Source organism: Thalassophryne amazonica, chromosome 2 (assembly GCF_902500255.1).
Source record: "Thalassophryne amazonica chromosome 2, fThaAma1.1, whole genome shotgun sequence".
Lineage (NCBI taxonomy): Eukaryota > Metazoa > Chordata > Actinopteri > Batrachoidiformes > Batrachoididae > Thalassophryne > Thalassophryne amazonica.
The window spans coordinates 149997432-150020973 of record NC_047104.1 but is presented as its reverse complement, the minus strand read 5'-3'; the positions used below and the strand labels follow the sequence as shown (position 1 = coordinate 150020973).

General features: G+C 41.4%; 1 protein-coding gene across 1 annotated transcript in view; it reads left to right on the top strand.

The window, feature by feature from the left end:
- Positions 1–23542, top strand: part of LOC117500647 (protein kinase C-binding protein NELL1-like) — a 905329-nt gene that overhangs the window by 175592 nt on the left and 706195 nt on the right. The window contains exons 3-4 of the mRNA XM_034159400.1: positions 3158–3230; positions 6027–6109. Coding sequence (XP_034015291.1) covers positions 3158–3230; positions 6027–6109 — 156 coding nt within the window. The remainder of the gene's footprint in view (positions 1–3157; positions 3231–6026; positions 6110–23542) is intronic.

The window sequence follows — 23542 nt, the reverse complement described above, 5'->3', positions numbered from 1 at the left end:
GCTCACAGCAGTACTGGGTCCATGCACTAAAGCCTGTGCTTATAACAACTTGTTATTGAGCTAAAATGCATCTGTTAACATCTGAGAAACTGGCTGAGCTGTTTGCTCTGCTGCCACTGTGACCTGGACCTGGATTAGTGCAGAAAATCAATGATTGAATGAATGAATCAAACTGCAACCAAATTCACAATCAAACATTGATATGCTGATGATACTCAACTGTACATGCTGATAACTGCTGGTAATCTTGCCCATATAAAAGCCTTAGAAGATTGCCTTATATCTGTGAGAAGTTGGATGTCTACTAACTTCCTACTCTTGAATTCTGATAAGACTGAAATGATGGTTCTTACATCGGCATCAATTTGACCAGCTGGCGCTTAATTTGGGTTCGTGTGTTGTGCATCATACGGACAAAGTGAGGAATCTTGGGGTACTTTTTGATCCTACGTTGTCCTTTGGCCCCCACATTAGAGACATTACAAAGACTGCCGTCTTACATCTGCAAAACATAGCGAGGATTCATTCCATCCTGTCTATGGCTGATGCTGAGACTTTGATACACGCATTTATTTCTCCCAGACTGGATTATTGTAATGCTTTATTTTCTGGTCCGCCGCAATCTAGCTTTCGGGGTCTTCAATTAGTGCAGAATGCTGCTGCCAGACTTTTGACACAAAGTGGAACGTTTGACCACATTACACCCATTCTTGCGTCCCTTCATTGGCTTCTGGTTTCTGCCATATCAGATTTTAAATTCTTGTTGTTGGCACCTCCCTACCTGGCGGACTTGGTTAAGCCCTACGTACTGGCGTGGCCCTTGCGTTTGCAGGGCACAGGGCTTCTGTGTGTTCCGAGGGTGAACAAAAAGTTTGTGGGGTATAGAGCCTTCTCCTACCATGGTCGGACTCTTTGGAACGATCTACCTGCAGTTATTAGGCACTCTGACATGGTGGAGACTTTTAAATCAAGACTGAAGACTCACTTTTTTAGACTGTCTTATCATTAATCTGATTTGTTTTTTTGTTTGCCTTGTAACGTCTTTTTATTCTACTGTGTTTTATCTTTTTTATCATGCCCTTCCTGATTTTTGATTTTAAATTACTTTGTGTTGTTATGAATTGTGTGAAGCGCCTTGGGGCGACTTTGTCGTGAGATGGCGCTATATAATTTAATAAATTGAAATTGAAATTGGAACAGATACTATTCATTTCATCATGCAGGAACAAAATAAACAGCAAGGCTGTCTGTAAAAGATGTATAATATCTCCCATATCTGCATAAATTCCATCTGATTATTCACTTCTATGGATCACAATGTTACTTTTTTTTGGCTCATTTTCAAAATGATTCAGATTGGTCACTATGATTGAAAACACCACTATTACCACAGATTGCACACTGTAGCATACCCAATTGGGCATGTGATTTTTTTTGAGCCATTAAAGTAAACAATTGGGTGTCAAAATCACCAGTGGTAGAGCTGCTTAAAATAACGACTGAGCGCGACCCAGCACAGAGGTGCCTCACTGTTAAAGCCTCCATAGCTGGAGAAGGCCATGTTTCACCTGGCTGCAGCAGATAGATGGTTACTTTTGCAAAATGGCAGTGGATCGGTTGTCTGCCTGGGTGCTTACCATCCATACAGGCATACAGCTTCCTACTCGATTCCATACTTGGTTTGACTGTGCGCTTCTGCCACTGGTTAGTAGCCAACATAGTTAAATGTTTTTCATGCTTTGTAATATTTTCAGTGCTGTTTGTCTGTTACTGAGCTCCTGGGATTAGACAAAAACTGCTATTTTTTTTAAAACTTGGTGGAAGGATGTGGCACATTTCAAAGAGAAAATCATCAACTTTTGGAGTGGATCAGATTTAGAGGGCATTACCTCTTTAACATTGTCTAGAAAGGCTCTGATGAATTCTATAAGCCAAGGCACAACACTGACATGACACAGCCATTCATTTTAAAATTTAGATGTTAGTCAGGAATCTCTGTTAAACATGTAAAGTAGAAGTTAAATGTATACCTATACCTATACATAGAAGTCATTCTGTGTTTTTTCAATACAAATATTGGCACATCATGAAAGTCTGTGAAGCTAATGATGGCCATATCGGCTCATACGTATCTGCTCCCACTGTTATACTGCACACCACTGTTATAGTGTGGGAAATGGTAAATAGAAAGCATTAATATAGCACTTTTCCATCTAAGATGCTCAACATGCTTTACAGTAATACCTCGCATTCACACACACTGATACTGGCCACCGATAATGGGTACTGCCATGCAAAGCACTCACTACACACTGGGAAAAACTCTGGGATTACTAACCTTGCCCCTTGGTGATTTTCCCGCCAGACGGGGGTTTGAACAGAGGACCTTCTGGTCTCAAGCCCACTGTTTTACCACTCGACCATCACCCCACCCACCACCTTAATTATCTGGGGTCCAAGAATATGTTCTCAGTTTTACCATACTTTTAATAATTTCCATTTTAAGGTACCTTCATTTAGTGTCATGCTCATGTGTTGCATATCAAAATGTTCAGAGCCATGTAACAATCTCAGATTTCAGAATATGTAGCACACATTTGTGTGGAGCAGTGTACAGAGAACTAATTTGGCTTCAAATATGAAAATATGAAATGCAATTTTGGAAAATTCTTCAAATCAATGCAGGCATTATCTGCAATGTTAGTCTGCTGACAGTGCAGGGAGAATACAAGCTTTGTCCATGTGACCTTCTGCAGCCCCTATGATTGACTGTGAGCAAAAAATCATCTGGAGCCAAGACGTATTTCACAGCTGAGAATTTGTCATTTCAGGAAGTGATTCAGCAAAGTCTCTGTGATGTTTTGTCATTGATCTATTAATAGAAACCTGATACAAACTGCACTAAGACACAATGGCCTGTCAGTGAACTTCAGAGGGTTATGGTCATAATCAAGGAAATTTTGAAACACTTGAATATAAAACACTTGATACAAATGCCAAATACATTAACAACACACATGACCCTCTATAGGTGACATCAAATGCCTTTGGAAAATGTCTAATGCCCTTTCTTCTCAGTAATTTGACTCATGATGTGATATTGCAGAAAATGTGCATCTCTAATTCTTTCATTTTCTCTTTCTGCTATTGTTGCCAGGGTATTATCCAGGATGTTAAGCTGATTTTTGCTCCCAATGGCTACATCACACAGTGCCCTAACCTTAACCGCAGTAAGTATCATGGAGACTGCATTGTACATTGTGTGCTGGGCTCACTCTGGGGGGAAAGTAAAAAGCATCCAAGTGAGAAAAAACAATGTTCTCTGTTACTCTGCCTTTATAAAATGAGGCTGTAATGATGTTTTGTTGGCCGGCTGTTACCTCTCTGTTGTCATCACATAAAAGACTTGATCAATAAGGCAGGCAGTTACATCTTAGAATCAAATACCACCCACAAGCCAGCAAATAGGGCTGCACAATTAAAAACTTAGAAATTATAATAGCAATCCAGAATCTATCAGCAGTTCTTTAATGTTAAAAAAACATGACTATATTAGGAAAAGGAGGGATTTTATATCCCAACTGGCTTGGGAATTCCTCAGGGTTCTCCATGACCCAGACCTGGATAAGCAGCTGAAAATGAACGAATTAGTGGTATATTGTCACCCTGACTACTTTCCTGTTTTCCCTGACAGCCCCTGCCATTAGCAAGCTTTACACATTTAGCTTTACCACATGCAGCCACAGAGATGAGTAGAACTCTTCACAGCAACTCTCACTCATCTGTAGTTATTGAAAATTTGCATTCCAAAACAATTCTGGCCCTGTGGCCCCGAGGTTTGAGTCAGCTCACACCCAACAGGCAGGCACTTTCCCCAAGTCTGCATATTGGTATGAATTTGAGGACAGTAATATTTATTCATTTGTTAATGTTTAATACCTGCTTATTCCAGTTAAGGGTCAGGGGGGAGTTGGAGCCTATCCCAACAATCATTGCGGTACAGGAGGAGGGGTACACCCTGGTCAGGATGCCATTCTGCCACAGGGCCAGATGTAGACAGACAAATGCATTTGCATGCTCACTCACTCATACAGTTACAAATTTCCAAGTTCACCTAAAGGCCAGGTCCCACTGGGGAGAGGATTAATTGCGCATGAATTGAGAATACAAATTAAGGGCGTTCGTTGTCGTCCGCAACAAAATTGGCCAAAAATGACAAATGTCTCAGTATGAATTACGGATATATTAATAATGTATAGTGAATATATGAAGAACAATCAAGGATGTATAACACATTTATTGAGAATGCATCACACACGTGTGGAGGCAACAGTGGTTGTATTGCGTGTGCGCGGCATTTGCATTGCGGTCATAACAGAAGTGCAGTCGGGCCCATTGGCATCACTATTCACACCAACACCACAGCCTCTGGAGCAATTGCGGGAGTTGGACACGTTGATTGGTATGTTGTTGGATGGCAGCAACTATCACACTATGTCTTTGGGGATCAATAACTACATCTGTACGTGTCCACAGCTGGACTGGCACTGACTGGAAGGTATGTCGATTTCTGCTTGTTATGCATTTGCTAATTGTCTGCAAATCAGTCGTAATACAAATGCTTTATTCGTGGCCAATCTGTCTAGTAGTTTGTAATTTAGATGTGATAGGCACGTTATATATCCGTTTTACACACTGTCCCATTCCGCTGCAAAGCCGCAATACCCTGTCAGTTGCAGATAACAGTGGATATACAGCGCATAGATTGAGTATGTATTGCGTATGTAAGGCGGATGTCATCCACAACCAAAATTTTGTGCAGCTCGAAAAATCCTGGCAACAAAAAACGTGCCTTTGCGGGTACTTGCGGACATGTGCGGATGTCGGCCGACTCATACAAGCATGTTTCATGGATATTACCGATGTTTAGCGAATAGTAAGTCCTTTCGGCTGCTCCCTTGTTTGCACTCGGGGTCGCCACAGCAAATCCAAGGTGGATCTGCATGTTGAATTGGCACAAGTTTTACGCCGGATGCCCTTCCTGACGCAACTCCATGTTACATGGAGAAATGTGGCAGGGGTGGGATTTGAACCCGGAACCAAGCGTATTAACCACTTGGCCACCACCCCTGCTTAGCGAATATGAACCAATTTTGTGAGCAATTCATATGCAAATCTTCCTAAACGATAGATCTACGTTCCGACCCTCACCTATGGTCATGTGATTTGGCTCATAACCAAAAGAACAAGATCGCAAGTACAACCGGCCGAGATGAGTTTGCTCCACAGGGTGGCTGGGCGATCCCTTAGAGATAGGGTGAGGAGCTCGGTCACTCGGGAGGAGCTGCTCCTCCACGTCGAAAGGTGGCTCGGGCAACTTTTTCGGATGCCCCCTGGACGCCTCGCTAGAGAGGTGTTCCGAGCACGTCCCATCGGAAGGAGGCCCCGGGGAAGACCCAGGACACACTGGAGGGACTACATCTTGCAGCTGGCTTGGGAACGCCTCGGGGTTCCCCTGCAGGAGCTGGGAGAGGTGTGTGTGGATCGGGAGGTCTGGGCGGCTTTGCTTGAGCTGCTGCCCCCGCGACCCGACTTCGGATGAAGCGGAAGAAAATGTATGGATGTATGGATGGATGGCTCTTCCTAAACGCAAGTGTGACCGGGCCATAACCTGCATGTCTTTGGAAATGGGAGAAAGCCGAAGCACCCAGAGGGAATCCACGCACACACGGGGAGGACATGCAAACTCCACACCAATAGGCTCAAGTGGGAAACGATCCCAGGACCTTTTTGCTGAGACAACAATGCAAACCACAAAGTCACCATGCTGCTTTTACTTGTCTTCAAATCATCTCGATTAGAAATGATCTTGAGAATTTGTGTATGTTTTATTGAGAAAAACCAAATGCCCTTAAAGCTGCTAAATGCTGTGCACTTTATTAGAAAATAACAACAATAGTACTAATATTGTACATGCTCTTCTCTCTGGCTCTTTCTCTCCATCCTTTTGCTCTTTCTTCGTTGAGCTTGTCCAACCTGCAGCGATTTCCTGAGCCTTGTGCAAGGCATCATGGACCTTCAGGAACTACTGGCTAAGATGACCATGAAGGTAAAAAAAAAAAAAAAGAATTATTTCCCAGAGAAACAAAGCACTTGCAGCCTTGCACACTGTATAAGTACTTGGTAGAATGTGCAGCTTGCTGAAAAGATTTATTTGTCACACTTCATTCTGTTTTTGGCTCAAATGAAAGACTCGGCATATGCAGGATGCCAGAACATGTCAGTGTCAATTCTGAAAAATAGCCAATTTACACTGTATTTGCTTAAAATATCTACGGATGTTTTGCTGTGTTGACAGATAAATCAATAAATAAATGAATAAATCAGTTCCTTTTCCTCTGCAGACACAGCTGCCGGCTTTGATTTTTAACTTTTTTCTTAATGCCACCTTCTTTTCAAATGCAATGTTGTTGTTACACTCCAAGTCTGTATTTTCTTTCTTTTTTAAACCTCTTAACCCTTCAGTCATCTGAGCATGTATGTTGTGCAATTTTCAAATTGAATACCAAAGCAAAATTAAATGCTTATCATTCTTGAACATTTAAGAAAGCTGATATAAGCCTTTCAGATTTTGCAGAAAATGAGTTGGCTTTGAGTCCAGGATAAAAACACTAAAATCTTGAGGCCAGTGGAGGAGTAATTTTCAGTTTGACACATTTCGCCGTGGTTATTTCAAAGAAACACAACAAGCCAGTTCTTTGTATTAAATTTGTGATGTTCTTAACTCTGACTGCGGAGAGATCAGGAAAAAAAAAAGTTCTGTTTTTTGTCACCACCGACACCACCTGTTTGCACATACAAGAGGCACCACAGTGTTTGTTTTCTGCCAAAGATGATTTCTGCAAATAAGTACAACTTTACACCTCTTGCCACAAAATGCAAAAACTGTGGAAAAAAAACTGTAAAAACACTCTGAATCTGTACAAATTCACAAAAATATCAATGCACAATTTTATCCAAACTGCTAATTGCTCAAATATTTCATTTTTTTCCCCACAGTGTTTATATCTGCTTACACATTTCTGCACAAGTGATTTCCACCTGAATATTATTTCTTGTGTTACAGTCTGAAGCAATTTCTTCAAGTCACTACACAACATGCATGACACCAGATTCATGGCATGTCTGTTTTCGAATTGATGTGGCAATATACAGTAACAGAAACAGCATACAACAACACACAACACAACACCCCCAAATCTTACATTCACACAACAGACTAAAATTGAATTATTAAACACAGCTCATAATTCAGAGCAGATAAACTAATTAAACAGCTGAACTCAACAAAATATTACCAAAGATTCAAATTTTAGATTAAATTAAAGATTTCAGCTTCAGAAAGTAAAAATCCTCCAATGTGTTGCTTCTACCTGTGCACCGAAAATAGGTGATCTCAATTATTAGCTCATCCACCTGCCCGAAGAGCTGAACTAATTACAATCAGCTGGTTTATTGGGAAGATGGAACAAATACGTATGTGGCTGGACTTTTACTTTCTGATTTGACACCTCTGATTGGGGGGTAAACAAAAGCTGCGAGGACCACCATCCCATCAATCAAATGCTCCACCAGTCCATTATTGAATTATAGAAGAAAAACAGGAAACAACAAGCGAGGCTCATGGGTGCTGGTACTCATCACAGGTCAAGTCTACCCTCAGCAACACTCCTGAGAAAGTACACAGGCTACAGTGGTAAAGAAAAACTCACTTTGGCATCTTTGAGGAAGAAACATCAAGCAGACTAGACTTGGAGGGGTGACCCACTTCTTTGGCCATTCTTACAGTTACAAGGGTTTGTTTTTTTTTTTTTTTTTGCAAACTACACAAAAACAGTCAGTTATTAAGATCTAAATTTTCCATCTTGGTACAGACTCTCCAGTTTCAGCTCTTCAATACTTATGATAGCAGACATCATATACCAATGTCAGGTTAGTGTGGTCCTCTGCAAGCAGCACCAGCTTCTCAGATCCCGGCAACAGCAACTCGGACAGAGAGAAAAAGAGCAGAATCAGTCGGCCAGAGATAGCATCACTTAAGGGTTTAGTTCACCAGCAGTAAATCAACAGCAAAGCACAGAGATTACTAAAGTGGTTGCCGGCAGCTAGCCCTGTGCTTCACTAACAGACCCAGAATTTAGATGCAGTGAGACTGAGACCTGTTCTGTTGTTAATAATATGATTTAAAAGGCAGAGGAAACACAATTTCATACTGCACCAGTATGGTAGCCATAGAGGGAAAATATGAGTCTTTGGTCTGAACTTGAATGACTCAACAGAAACTGACTGTTTTATTGCTGCAGGCAGATCATGCCACAGACCAGACGAGCGATAAGAGAAGGCTCTGTGGACTTTTGACTTTTTGTTTAACCTTAGGGACACAAAGTAGTCCTATGCCCTGAGAACGCAGAGCACAGGCCACTATGTACAACCCCTATTCTGGTGAAGTTGGGATGTTGTGTAAAATGTAAATGAAAACAGAATACAATGATTTGCAAATCCTGTTCAATCTATATTCAACTGAATACACCACAAAGACAATATATTTAATGTTCAAACTGATAAACTTTATTGTTTTGTGCAAATTTTTGCTCATTTTGAAATGGATGCCTGCAACACGTTTCAAAAAAGCTGGGACAGTGGTACGTGTTACATGTTACGTGTTACATGTACACTGTGTTACATCACCTTTCCTTCTAACAACACTCAATAAGCGTTTGGGAACTGAGGAAACTAATTGTTGAAGCTTTGTAGGTGGAATTCTTTCTCATTCTTGCTTGATGTATGACTTCAGTTGTTCAACAGTCTCCGTTGTCGTATTTTGCAGTCTAGTACCTGCACTCTTTTACTATGAAGCCACGCTGTTGTAACACATGCAGAATGTGGCTTGGCATTGTGTTGCTGAAATAAGCAGGGACATCCCTGAAAAAGACATTGCTTGGATGGCAGCATGTGTTGATCCAAAACCTGGATGTACCTTTCAGCATTGATGGTGCCATCACAGATGTGTAAGTTGCCAATGCCATGGGCACTAACACAACCCCATACCATCACAGATGCTGGCTTTTGAACTTTGCGCTGGTAACAATCTGGATGGTCTTTTTCCTCTTTTGTCCGGAGTACACGATGTCCATGATTTATAACAACAATTTGAAATGTGGACTCATCAGACCACAGCACTTTTCCACTTTGCATCTGTCCATTTCAAAACGAACAAATGAGCTCGGGCCCAGAGAAGGCGGCGGCATTTATGGATGTTGTTGTTGTATGACTTGCGCTTTGCTTGGTAGAGTTTTAACTTGCACTTGTTGATGTAGTGACGAACTGTGTTAACTGACAATGCTCCTTTTATACCCAGTCATGACACTCACAATTAGTGTCCTCAGTTCCCAAACGCTTATTGAGTGTTGTTAGAAGGAAACGTGATGTAACACAGTGGTAAACATACCACTGTCCCAGCTTTTTTGAAACGTGTTGTAGGCATCCATTTCAATATCAGTAAATATTTGCACAAAAACAATAAAATTTATCAGTTGGAACATTAAATATCTTGTCTTTGTGGTGTATTCAATTGAAGAGGATTTGCAACTCGTGTTCTGTTTTTATTTACATTTCACACAACATCACAACTTCAAAGGAACTGGGGTTGCAGGGTTTAATTTGCACAGATAGGTAGGGAGGTGCTAGTCCATGAATGATTTTATATGTTAATATTCCTTTTTCTTCACTTTTGGGGAAGTAATTAACAAATGTAATCAATTTTTCTTCTTGTTTTGAATTGGATTAGAATGCGTCGTGTTCCCAATGAATTCACATGTGTGGAAATAAAAGCTATTTTAAGGATTTTTGAACTTTGTTCACTTTTTTTAAACACCCCTATTATTTTCAATGCAACTGTATATCCAATGAAATGAAGTTGTCCACATTAACATTGAAACATCTTGCATCTGGATTGGAATAGTGCTCAAAGTGTCACAATCACTGCAGGTTTTTTTTCTTGTTTTGCATCTTCCATCTATTCACATCTTTTGCTGATTTGGAGTTGTACAGAATATATTTTTGGCAGAACCCACTGGATCTTTGCCTCAAACATAGCAATGTTACAGTCAAAAACAGGAAACAACTTTCTGTTTGGACTCAATTTTCAGTTGTTTTTATGCCAGCCATTCTGTAAATGACCCCAGACCCTCTGTGCTCAAAAGTCATTTTTAGACAATAACGTCTAACTTTGTTTAAGTTACCTGTGTTTTTTCACTCAGGGAGGTTTTATTTACACTCAGAGAGTGCCAAAATGAGTGCACTTGGCAGCATTCACTGCATATTGATAGAGGAGAAATACAGTGAGGAAAATAAGTATTTGAACACCCTGTGGTTTTGCAAGTTCTCCCACTTAAGCCCAGGTTACACATAGACGTAGTAGAGAAGCTTGAATCTTCGACTGGACTGGGTTGCTTGATGTGAGGACGTTTCGCTTCAAATCACAGAAGCTTCCACAACTAAAATTGTTGCTCTGGTAGTCTGACTTCTGTCTTGACTCTTGTAGAGAAGAATAAACCAGAAGCCAACAAAAGCTGGAGTGTTTTAACCTAACCAGACCCCACCTACCGAGAGGCTGACTCCTATAGGCTAGTGACTAAACAATAGCTCTAATTAGAACCTATTGTGCTCTAGTTAGCACTCTCCTAATGACAGGACGGAAGCCTCCCCTGATGGCTCCCTTGACGACTCTCTCCTGATGACGTGAATGACTCATTACCATGAACAAAAGACTGAAACTGCTTTGACCTAAGTACCACATTGTAAACAGGGGACAAAGCATGTCTGAGACCTGCTCCGCGGTTAAGGCTGGGTTTCAACTGTTTTACAAAGAATGCTTCCTTGACACCTCTCTCAAACCATTTCTTCTCTCTTCTCTATCTCTCTCTTCTTTCTTACACATAGACGGTTTTGTCGGCGGGTAGTACATAGACCGAAGTTCGCAGTAGTTCCGGCTGTTTTTGCGGTGGAAAGGGGCGGAGCATTTCACCGGCGTTTTGAGCGCCATACTAGCCGCAAATATGCGGATAAAACGCCGCTAAATCCGCCGAATAAAGCGGCATTTTGACACCGTAGCATCCGGCACACGTCAGGCAACGGGGGTTAATACCCAGTTCTATCCTTTACAATCGCAGGTTGAGACGCGCGTGAGAACGGCGGTGTTCTGCTGCCACCGAAAATGCCCTGTGTACCGCTGGATTTATCCAGGCAAATCCTGCGTTACTCCAGGAACTTTTGCATATAGGCACCGCCCCCAGAGTATAATAGGCTGAAGCAGCTGTCACTGCAGGGGGAGGGAGCTCATCCTCAGCCTTTTCTTCTCCTTTCCTTTTCCCCTCCTCAACATGTTGCTAGTCTCCACCACAGGGCTCTCCTCTGCTTCTGAACCAGACCTCTTGGTAAGTCCTTGCCGCTGCCAGTTTTCTTTTAGGAAGCATACTGGAGCTTCTCTGCAAAAATATCTGGAGCTGGCCACGAGTGAGAGGCCTGCATGCAGCGTGCTAGCGTTTTTATATTGACCGCCGCCTATCGGCCATTTGGAACGCCGTTAACCGGGAGGTGGAACGGCGTACTGTCCGCTAGCGCTGCTGTTTTGTCTGCCTCTGTCGCCGGTTAAAACGCCTTTGAGGACGCCGATGTGGGCTTTATCGCCGTTTTACACGACTTTGGTTAGGGATACAACGCCGGCCGCCAATTACAGCGGTGTAAACTGCTGCACTACAGGAAGGGGCAGGATGAAACGGCGATTAAAAAGTATCAAACGCCGTTGTTCGCGTTGTCTCCATCGTCACTCGAATTCTCCGGGAGCGCTCCCGGAATTATTCTACATGTTGAATAATTTTTTCGATGATTCCCGGTAAAGCCGGAACTAAGCCACGCCACCTAGTGCCGGTGTTAACAATGGTGTGTGATCCTTAAGACGGTCAAAAACTCTTCCGGGACGCTTCCAGGAGCTGTTACTGTCTATGTGTAAACGGGGCTTTAGAAATCGTGGAGGGGTCTGAAATTTTCATCTTAGGTGCATGTCCACTGTGAGAGACATAATCTAAAAAAAAAAAAAAAAAAAATCCGGAAATCACAGTGTATGATTTTTTTAATAATTTATTTGTATGTTACTACTGCAAATAAGTATTTGAACCCCTACCAACCAGCAAGAATTCTGGCTCACACAGACCTGTTAATTTTTCTTTAAGAAGCCCTCTTATTCTGCACTCTACCTGTATTAATTGCACCTGTTTGAACTTGTTACCTGTATAAAAGACACCTGTTCACACACTCAATCAATCACACTCCAACCTCTCCACCATAGCCAAGACCAAAGAGCTGTCTAAGGACACCAGGGACAAAACTGTAGACCTGCACAAGGCTGGGATGGACTATAGGACAACAGGCAAGCAGCTTGGTAGAAGACAACTACTGTTATGATTATTTATTAGAAAGTGGAAGAAACACAAGATGACTGTCAATCTCCCTCAGTCACAGCAAGGTCCCCCTGCTCAAGCCAGCACATATCCAGGCCCATTTGCAGTTCACCAGTGACCATCTGGATGATCCAGAGGAGGCATGGGAGAAGGTCATGTGGTCAGATGAGACCAGAATAAAGCTTTTTAGAATCAACTCCACTTACCATGTTTAGAGGATGAGAACAACCCCAAGAAAACCATCCCAACCATGAAGCATGGGGGTGGAAACATCATACTCTGGAGGTGCCCTTCTGCAAAGGGGACAGGATGACTGCACCGTATTGAAGGGAAGATGGATGGGGTCATGTATTGCGAGATTTTGGCAAACAACTTCCTTCCCCTCAGTAAGAGCATTGAAGAAGGGTCATGGCTGGGTCTTCCAGCATGACAATGATCTCAAACACACAGCCAGGGCAACTAAGGAGGATCTCCATAAGAAGCATTTCAAGGTCCTCGAGTGGCCTGGCCAGTCTCCAGACGTGAACTCAATAGTAAATCTTTGGAGGGAGCTGAAACTCCAAACCTGAAAGATCTAGAGAAGATCTGTATGGAGGAGTGGACCAAAATCCCTGCTGCAGTGTGTGCAAACCTGGTGAAATACTACAGGATTTGAGTCCTTCTCTGCGTAGAGTGTAACCTTTGTTACTTTGGTCCCAGCTCTGTGCAGGTCATTCATCAGGTCCCTCCATGTAGTTCTGGGATTTTTGTTCACTGTTTTCATGATCATTTTGATCCCATGGGATGACATCTTACGTGGAACCCCAGATCGAGGGAAATTATCAATGGTCTTGTATATCTTCCATTTTCTTACAAATTGCTCCCAAAGTTGATTTATTCACACCAACCTGCTTGACTATTGTAGATTCACTCTTCCCAGCCTGGTGCACATCTGCAGTGTTCTTCCTGGTGTCCTTCAACAGCTCTTTGGTCTTGACCATGGTTGAGTTTGGAAAATGACTGTTTGAGGCTGTGTCTTTTATACAGACAATGAGTTCAAACAGGTGCCATTAATACAGGTAACGAGTGGAGGACAGAAGAGCTTCTTAAAGAAGAAGTTACAGGTCTGTGAGAGCCAGAAATCTTGATTGTTTGTGGGTGACCAAATACTTATTTTCCACCATAATTTACAAATGAATTCTTTAAAAATCCTACAATTTGATTTCCTGGATTTTTCTTTCTCATTTTGTCTCTCATAGTTTAAGTGTACCTACAGTATAATGAAAATTACAGAGCTCTCACATCTTTCTAAGTAGGAGAACTTGCACGATCAGGGTCTGACTAAATACTTTTTTACCCCACTGTACATTACATTGTACATTTCACTGTGATCATCGTGTAACATGGATTCTCATTGCATCATTGTGTAGTGCATGACTGACTTGAGTCAAGTGGACTCAATAATTTTTTTATTTATTTACTTTTTAACAGCATGTCCTGGAGTTCATTTGCATCAAGTAATAAGAAATGGAAACACAAATGTAATCTAGTGTAAATGTTTATGGAGTAAGAATTTCTGAAAAAAAATGAGTGGCCTGCCAAGGGGATAACTGGAGAGGGAAGACACAAAGACACACCTATGACAGCTCTCAATGTGCAATTGGCATCTGTGGCGTAGTTGTTGAAACGGGACAAAGTGTAATTTTTGTGTGTTGTGCCATCAGTTACAGATTCATAGTGGAGCAGAGAAAGCAAAGAAAACACGACATCTAAGCATGACTCTCCCAAATACCCCCTCGACAAAATGTCACTGAAAATGTCACATATTTTTATGAAAATCATTCTTTACTCCACTTCACCATGAACCCGTAGAACTATTGATGCAATGGACAAAACATGTACTATGCCAGTTTCTCCTGTCGCAGTGAATGAGAGCGAGGAGGTAAACACAGAGCTCAAATGAAAATAATGTTACTTGATGTGATGTTATGCTCTTTCAAAACAAATGTTATAGAAACCATCCTTTTCATACACATAATTCATTTTAGAATTGTTCTATACAAATCCTCATTTACATATTGCTAGGTATGTCACATTTCCACCCTGGTGTTATGTGCAAAATAATTCTTAGTAAATCAGTTTTTGAATACCCACGCAAGTACTGGTTATATTGCATCTTTATAAATCAGGCCCTTAGGCTAGAAAAGGCACTGCTGGCAAGTACGACTCACACCAGTACTTTGAATGTAATACTTGTCTATTTTTGGTTCCACTTAAACCCAATATTGTGAGAAAGTACTTTTAGAGCAGGTCCATTAGTTTTTGTGTAGTCCCCTTGAGAGGCAGTCATTAAAAAAGAAAAGAAGAAGCGCTAAAACATTTGCAAACCACTGGTCCCCACATATAAATGGTGATGTGTTGCCCCCAACATGACACTATTGATGCAGTCATTTGCATCAACCGATGCAAATGACAATACCAGAACTATGTCAGTTTCTCCTGTCGTAGATAGTGACAGAGAGAAAAGAACGGGTAAACACAGAGCAAAAATGAAAATAATGCTACTTTCTGTGATGTTACGCTCTTTCAAAAGTAAATGTTGTGGAAACCACCCTTTTCCAACACATAATTCATTTTAAAATGGTTCTGTACAAATTCATTTGAAAAAAAAAATGAATATCATGAAAATGTTCAACATTTTCTCAGATTTTTCAGAAAATGAAAATTATATATATTCTATAAAAATCTTTCAAACATTTTGTGTTTTTAAATTTTGCTAATTTAGGCCTACAGCTCCAAAGAATAGAAGAAAACCCATGTCAGAATATAAAACTATTTCATAAGACCAACCCTAAGGGGAAAAAAAGGATTTAGAACACAGAAATGTTGAACACCCCTGCAACAGACTGGTGTCTTGTCCATGGTGTACCCTTCCTCGCACCCTGTGACTGCAATTCTGACAGTGAACATATGGTCCCACTCTGGCCAGAGTAGGACAATATGTATACTGGTAGTGTTAATTTAACACTGCCAGTGTTAGTTTTACACTGGTGATTTTACTGTGTAGGCTGCAGCCACACATGACCCTTAAATGGAGTAAGTGGGTGCATAAAATGGATGGATGGACATGTCGAATGAATAAAATGTATATTCATTTATGCACTCAATACATGTTTGAGGATTCTTTTGAATGAATTGCTGCATCAGCGCAGTGTGGGCTTGAGGTGATCAGCCTGTGGCCTGCTGAGGTGTTATGGAAGCTAAGGATGCTTTGATAGCAGCCTTCAAATTTGTCTGTATTGTTGGGTCTGGTGTTTTTCATTGTCATCTTGACAATGCCCCATAGAGACTGTGGAGTGTGGGATAATGAGCCAATCAAGTCCAAAGATGCCATGGTCATCAAACCAGTTACTGGTAATTTTGGCACTGTGAGAAATTGTCAAGTCCTCCTCCTCCATATAGCTTGTGAACAGATGGAAGGCTAAAGTGCTCTGAAATCTCCTGGTAGATGGTTGTATTTATTTTGGACTTGATAAAACACAGTGGACCAACACCAGCAGATGGCATGGCACACCAAATAATCACTAACTGTGGAAACCTCATACTGGATTTCAAGCACCTTGGATTGTGTCTGTCCACTCTTCCCCCCAAACTCTGTAAGCTTGATTTCCAAATGAAATGCAAAACATGTTTTCTCCTATGGCCATTCTGACATTGTCTCTGGTTCAGTAGTGGCTCAAAAACTAGGAATCTAACACTTACAGCCCATTTCTTGGACATGTCTATACATTCTGGGTTTTGATGCACTGAATCCAGCCTCAGTGCACTTCCTGTCAAGCTCCCCAAAATTCTTGAATCAGATTTACTTAATCTTCTCAAGGCTGTGGTGATCCCTGTTGTTTGTGCATCTTTTCCACCCATGTTTCCCTTCCAATCAGCTTTCCTTGTCAAAATTCCTTGACACAGTATGCTGTGAACAGCAAATATTTTGAGGTACTTTTTCTTTTTTTTGCATTGTAGGCTGTAATTGTAAGCAGCACAGTGGTTTACTGCTTAGCACTGTTGCCTCACAGCAGTATCGATTCCCACCTGTGGCCTTTGTGTGTAGAGTTTGCATGTTCTCCCTGTGGTTGTATGGGTTCTGTCGGGGTGCTCCGGCTTCCTCCCACATCCAAATACATGCAGCTTTGTTGGATTGAAAACTTTAAATTGTCCGTAGGTGCGTGCAGGTGCGACTGTTTGTTTGTCTATATGTCGCCCTGTCCAGGGTGTACTCACTTCATGCCCTGTGACTGCTGGGATAGGCTCCAGTTCCCCCGTGATCCTTAATTGGAGTAAGAGGTTGAAGATGCGTGAGTGAATGGGACCATAATTGTTAAAATTATTAAAAAAAACCTGCTCAAAACATTTGTGTATATATAATGAATCCATAGTTATAAAAAATGTCAAATTCTGAAATAAAACAAAAACAAATCTTGAATTTTTTTGTGATATAGATCATGTTTTATGAGTCACTTATTTCAACCTATGTTCCCACTTAGCACCAGAACAGAATATGACAAGATAAGCTTTCCTTCTAGCTATGAAAGGAAATTTAGTGAAGCATTTAAAGAACCTGGGAAATAACCTATTATATGGGCCAGAATCTGACTCTAACATGACAGTGTTCCAGGGTTGTAGCTAGGAACATTTTAGTGCCAGGTAATTTATGTGATCCCTTGAAGCTATAGAGTTTTATACCAGTAAAACATTATTGGCAAGACCTATTTTAATTAATTTTTAGTGGTTTTAGATGCATTGAAAGTAAGAAAGTAATAATATCAAAGTTCTTTTTTGCATGTTTCTGTCAAAGTCGCAGTTAATAAAATAAATAACATTGAAAAGGTCATAATCAATCAATCAATCAATTTTATTTATATAACAAACAGTTGCCCCAAGGCGTTTTATATTATAAGGCAAGGCCATACAATAATTACGTAAAAACCCCAACGGTCAAAACGACCCCCTGTGAGCAAGCACTTGGCGACAGTGGGAAGGAAAAACTCCCTTTTAACAGGAAGAAACCTCCAGCAGAACCAGGCTCAGGGAGGGGCAGTCTTCTGCTGGGACTGGTTGGGGCTGAGGGAGAGAACCAGGAAAAAGACATGCTGTGGAGGGGAGCAGAGATCAATCACTAATGATTAAATGCAGAGTGGTGCATACAGAGCAAAAAGAGAAAGAAACAGTGCATCATGGGAACCCCCCAGCAGTCTAAGTCTATAGCAGCATAACTAAGGAATGGTTCAGGGTCACCTGATCCAGCCCTAACTATAAGCTTTAGCAAAAAGGAAAGTTTTAAGCCTAATCTTAAAAGTAGAGAGGGTGTCTGTCTCCCTGATCCCATTCTACTCTTACAAACCCTAGGAACTACAAGTAAGCCTGCAGTCTGAGAGCTAAGCGCTCTATTGGGGTGATATGGTACTATGAGGTCACTAAGATAAGATGGGACCTGATTATTCAAAACCTTATAAGTAAGAAGAAGAATTTTAAATTCTATTCTAGAATTAACAGGAAGCCAATGAAGAGAGGCCAATATGGGTGAGATATGCTCTCTCCTTCTAGTCCCTGTAAGCACTCTAGCTGCATCATTTTGAATTAACTGAAGGCTTTTCAGGGAACTTTTAGGACAACCTGATAATAATGAATTACAATAGTCCAGCCTAGAGGAAATAAATGCATGAATTAGTTTTTCAGCATCACTCTGAGACAAGACCTTTCTAATTTTAGAGATATTGCGTAAATGCAAAAAAGCAGTCCTACATATTTGTTTAATATGCGCATTGAATGACATATCCTGATCAAAAATGACTCCAAGATTTCTCACAGTATTACTAGAGGTCAGGATAATGCCATCCAGAGTAAGGATCTGGTTAGACACCATGTTTCTAAGATTTGTGGGGCCAAGTACAATAACTTCAGTTTTATCTGAGTTTAAAAGCAGGAAATTAGAGGTCATCCATGTCTTTATGTCTGTAAGACAATCCTGCAGTTTAGCTAATTGGTGTGTGTCCTCTGGCTTCATGGATAGATAAAGCTGGGTATCATCTGCGTAACAATGAAAATTTAAGCAATACCGTCTAATAATACTGCCTAAGGGAAGCATGTATAAAGTGAATTAAATATATATATATATATTTTTAAACAATATAACCACTAATTGTCTTGTTTGAAAAAGAGCTGAAAATGGACTGATTTGATTGTCCAGGTTGGATGAAAAACATTCTGAAATAGTTTTTCCATACTTTCCTGTTACATTGAGGCTTGTAAACAGTTTGTAGTGTCTAAACAATTCAAATGAAAACTATTAACTTTTTGTAGTGAAAATTAGTGAAGTCCTCCTCTTCTCTTCTCCTTGCAGTACTGCATTGTGGCGTTGTCTGCTGTAACTAGAACCCTGCAGTGTTATACATTTCAAATCATATTTATTTTAACAACAGTGGATAATGTTTTGCATATACTATTATTTTGAAGTTCAGTCACACAAAGGAAGTTTTCAGAGTTGGAAATTACATTGATTTCTGGTGTGTTCATTTAAATTCCTTCCTCAGGTGAAGGTTGGCAGGGGTATAAAGGATCACTCTGTCCATCTGAGTGTCTGTCCGTGAATGTTAAAAGCACAACTGGTTCATGGATTTCTGTGAAACATCTCACAATGTCAGCACACCTTATGAAGACATGCATGACGGAAAATAATTGTGGTGTAATGTCTGCAAGGGGAGATAACTGAAATTTATTTCTATGCATCATATTTTTAGTTCAATGGATAAAAGACCCGCTACGCTTTTCAGCACAATGGTCAACCAGTGTGTGTGTATGTGTGAGTGTGTGAGTGAGTTTCATGTGATCATAACTGTTGTTTGTATTTTTTTTCTTTTTTTCCCCTGTTTGCATATATAGTAATGGTAAATGCCACTCTGGCAGAACCATTTATGCACATTAATACACATATATGCAATATATTCTTACAAGACAGAAGGTATGTAGTGTGTGAGTGAATGTGGTGTGCATGTGTGACCCCCATCCGCCCTTCCCGATCAGCCTACAACATCCTACTCAAAGCCAACCGACAACTTCTATCAGGAAGGGCCGACCACCAAAACAACACAAAGACAGACAAGTGGTGAAGGCAATAACTGTGAAGTGGTGAAAAGTGAGACACCGAGGAGACGGGGCCCCAACCATACAACATACCAGGACAAACAACCACACATGAACAAACAGTGACAGCAACAGTCTGTTGCCTAATTAGTGAGCATCCATACTTTAATCTAGGACACCAGAGTCTTGATCCCCTTGAGAGCACCCAAAACTGAATTGTGGTGACGGCCACAAACACATAACCATCCACGCATAGAGAGACCCAGATCACAGCTAAATACCCGATCACTACTGTGGCTGGTGTGTTGGGCCAAGACATAAGTACAGAACCTTACCATATAACGTGGACCCCTCTGGGGTGCAGGATGCAGGGCCCCAGAAGAAACCAGGAGAAAAAGGGTAGCGTAAGGGCATAGGGGCCGGGAAGGGCAGCCACCACAGCCACTGGGGCAGAACAACAAACCACCAGGGGAATGGCCTGGAGGAGCCGGAACGCACCCCCCGCAAAAAAAAAAAAAAAAAATGTTGTTTGTCAAATTTGATATTTTGGATATCAGGTCTAGGTGACAGGTTAGGCTGGATGCAAATGCAGGACTCAGACAACAAGCTCTGTAAGTAAATGCAGTTTACTGTAACAGTAAACAGGGTTCGGTACACAGTGAGGCAGTCCAACAAGAGTAACAATACTAAAAGCATCAGGCAAAGGCGTGATCGAGGATACAGGCAAGTCGTCGTAACACATGTGAGGCAAGCAGGTCGAGAATACACAAACAGAGCTAGAGAGAAGGCACTAGGCGCATCAGTCTGGCAAAGGAGTAAGGCAAAATGAGGAGCTTAAATACACCCAGGTGATGAGGTGCCGATTGGGAGCAGGTGTGCATGGAATGCACCAGAAAGAGGGTGTGGCCAGAGAGAGGGAAACACCCACCACCAAGAGCCAGCAGAGACAGACAAGAAATGAGAGACAGAAAGGGACAGACAGACCCAAACAGGAAAAAAAAACAAAAAAAAAAAACAGCAAGAGAGCAAACAAAACAGAAAGTAACTGAAAAACAAAGGAAAGAAATAAAAGCAAACCAAACTCAAATCCTGACATTGGATGCATTTTTCTTGCACTGCAAGGGTAAATGTTCACATTAAATAGACTGTGTTATGATGATGATGATGATGATGATGATGATTTTATTATTACAGGACGTCTTTGCCTCTCTGTCTGAATCCTTGGTTACTTTGGTACTTGTGAAGGACTTTATGCTAAGTTAGCACTTAGTTCAGGAGACCCAAGTGAGGTGTTCTATTTGCATTGTTTGGGAATGCCAGTTATAATTCTTTACATGGCACCTGAGTACACTGACACTCATTAAATGTTTTAGACCATACCTTTTGACAACATGTCTATTCTGATACACCAAACTGGATTTCTGGTATAAGGATAGCTTGTTTAGCATTTTGATTGGAAAAACAAAACAAGCAAACAAAAAAAACAAAAGAGTCCAAAAATCAAAAGAGTCAATAACAGAATCAACAAAACAAAATGGCACCTGCCAAAATCAAAGTCTCAACAGTCAGTATTGCAAATGACCACCATTTGAATGGATGCAGCCAGCAATGCTTTGGCACATACTCCAGACTAGGCATCATATGGTGTCCTGTGGCATCCTGTTCCACTTGTGCTCGTGGCGAATGTGGGCACCATGCCAACTGCCCGGAGACATTGTTCATGTGATAGACATGGCATTATCACATTCACTGAATTGGCCTTTTTTGGGCCTTCATGTAGGGCTTCAAAACCGCTTTTTACGCTAATGTGGAGGATGCTTACACCCCCCCTCCCCGCTCGGATCACAATCTCGTCTACCTGATCCCCCAATACACACCCAGGGTGAGAAGAGAGCCATTGCAGAAAAGGTCAGTAAAACTCTAGACTGAACAGGCCACTGAGAGGCTGAGGGACAGTTTCAGAACCACAGACTGGAGCATGTTTCAAAACTCTCACGGTGAAGACATCAACAGCCTGACCCAGTGTGTCACTGACTACATGAACTTCTGTGTGGAGAGCACTGTGCCCACCCGAAGAGTACGGTGCTTTCCCAACAATGACCTGGGGGTGACCCCCGAGCTGAAGGTCCTGATGAACCAGAAGAAGAGGGCTTTCAACTCGGGAGACAGAGAGGAGCAGCACAGAGTCCAACAGGAACTCCAGTGGAGGATCTGGGCAGCCAAGAAGGAGTATGGATGGAAGATGGAGAAGCAGCTGGCCCAGAACAGCGTCAGGAATGTGTGGAGAGGCCTCAAGACCACCTCTGGAATTGGGCAGGGTGCCAGCAGGACTGCAGATGGAGACTCTCGGTTTGCTGAGGAGCTAAACAGTTACTTTAACTATTTTGGCTCCTCCACACCTGCCCCCCCCGCCTGCTCCCGGCTCTCCACACGTCTCCAGCAGCCAACCCTCCAGTCTATGCGTTTTGTTGTCCATTGATATGATAAAAAGTGCTTTACACAGAGAAAGCAACCGAGGTATCCAGTAACATTCACATGCAAAATAGTGGAGCAATCCTGATAGTTACACATTCTTTGTTTGAACACGTGAGATTCTCATCAGAGGCTCTCCGTGTGTTCCTGCTTTCACTGATCACTGTGCGTAATGGCGCAGGGCGCACTGAGTATGTACTAATAGTATGTACTCTTTGGAGCACCCAGGGTGTTATTCAAATGGGCCAACTAGTAACACATCACTCCTGAAAACGATCGTTGGCTTTTCACGTGAGGTAAATCTGCCCTACGATTGGATTTTGGAAAACCATGTGACGGTGAACCAATTCCGATTGGACACTCACATTGCACATGTCATCACACAGCTTCTATGAGGAGTACAAATATGGCCAATGGCTGGCTTGAAAGTCCACGGAGTTAACTTTTCAGCAAAAAAAAAGTAAGTTTCTATCTCATATCATTCAAAGGTTATTTATAATTTAGTAAAGCTTGGTCTTAGCAGTTGTATACAACGGCGTCGGCCCCAGAGGGTTAATAAAGACAATGAGTATAATCCCAACACCCATACAAGTAGAGATATACAGGAATCTCTCCCTCAAAGTTTTTTTTAATGACTGTCGGTGTAATTCTTTGTCATTTGATTGTTGGATTGTGTGTCATGTGGGTTTCATTATTTGTAACACTGTATAGAAAAAGCATTCACTCTATGACTGACCTCATCTACTGTGCATTTAAGTTTTATTTTCCATGCATTTGTGTCCCATACATGTTGCTCTATTAAACAACGCCATTAGCTTTTTGTAATAATGCTTCCATGATACAAGGAAACCAAATCCAGTACATCATAAACTAACTGGCACCGTAGAAGCACTGTCAGATGAAGAATTGTACAATTTCCTATCACAATTTTTCCTGGATTTAGGAAAGCAGACATGTGCTTCCACACGTTCTGCTTCGGCCCTCAACGGTGCTTACTCAATCCAGCTGTCCCTGCTCCTCTGCTATTGTTTTCCTGTTCTGAGAAGAAACATCTGTCTAAGTAAACTACCAAATGGGTGTAATATAAAACAAATAATGAATGCCTCCCATTTATGTAGTGAAAATAGTTGCATGAATTATAAGACCAACTATTCCATTCAGTGTCAACTACAAATTTGAAGGCATTCAATTTTTGTATAAGAGCGGTTTGTTTCTCAGTGTTGGGCTGTATGCCTCATGGCCATGTTCTCAGTCTGTTTGTTAACTTCATATCTCCTCTGGGATGCCATGATGCATACTGTTATTTTGCTTACCATGCTATAGACAGACAAAACACAGTTTTACTTTTACACATACCGTTTCAGAAATACAATGAATGCAGTCACTGCATATAAATGTAAAATGCAACATATTCAATCAATCACATACCTTTACTG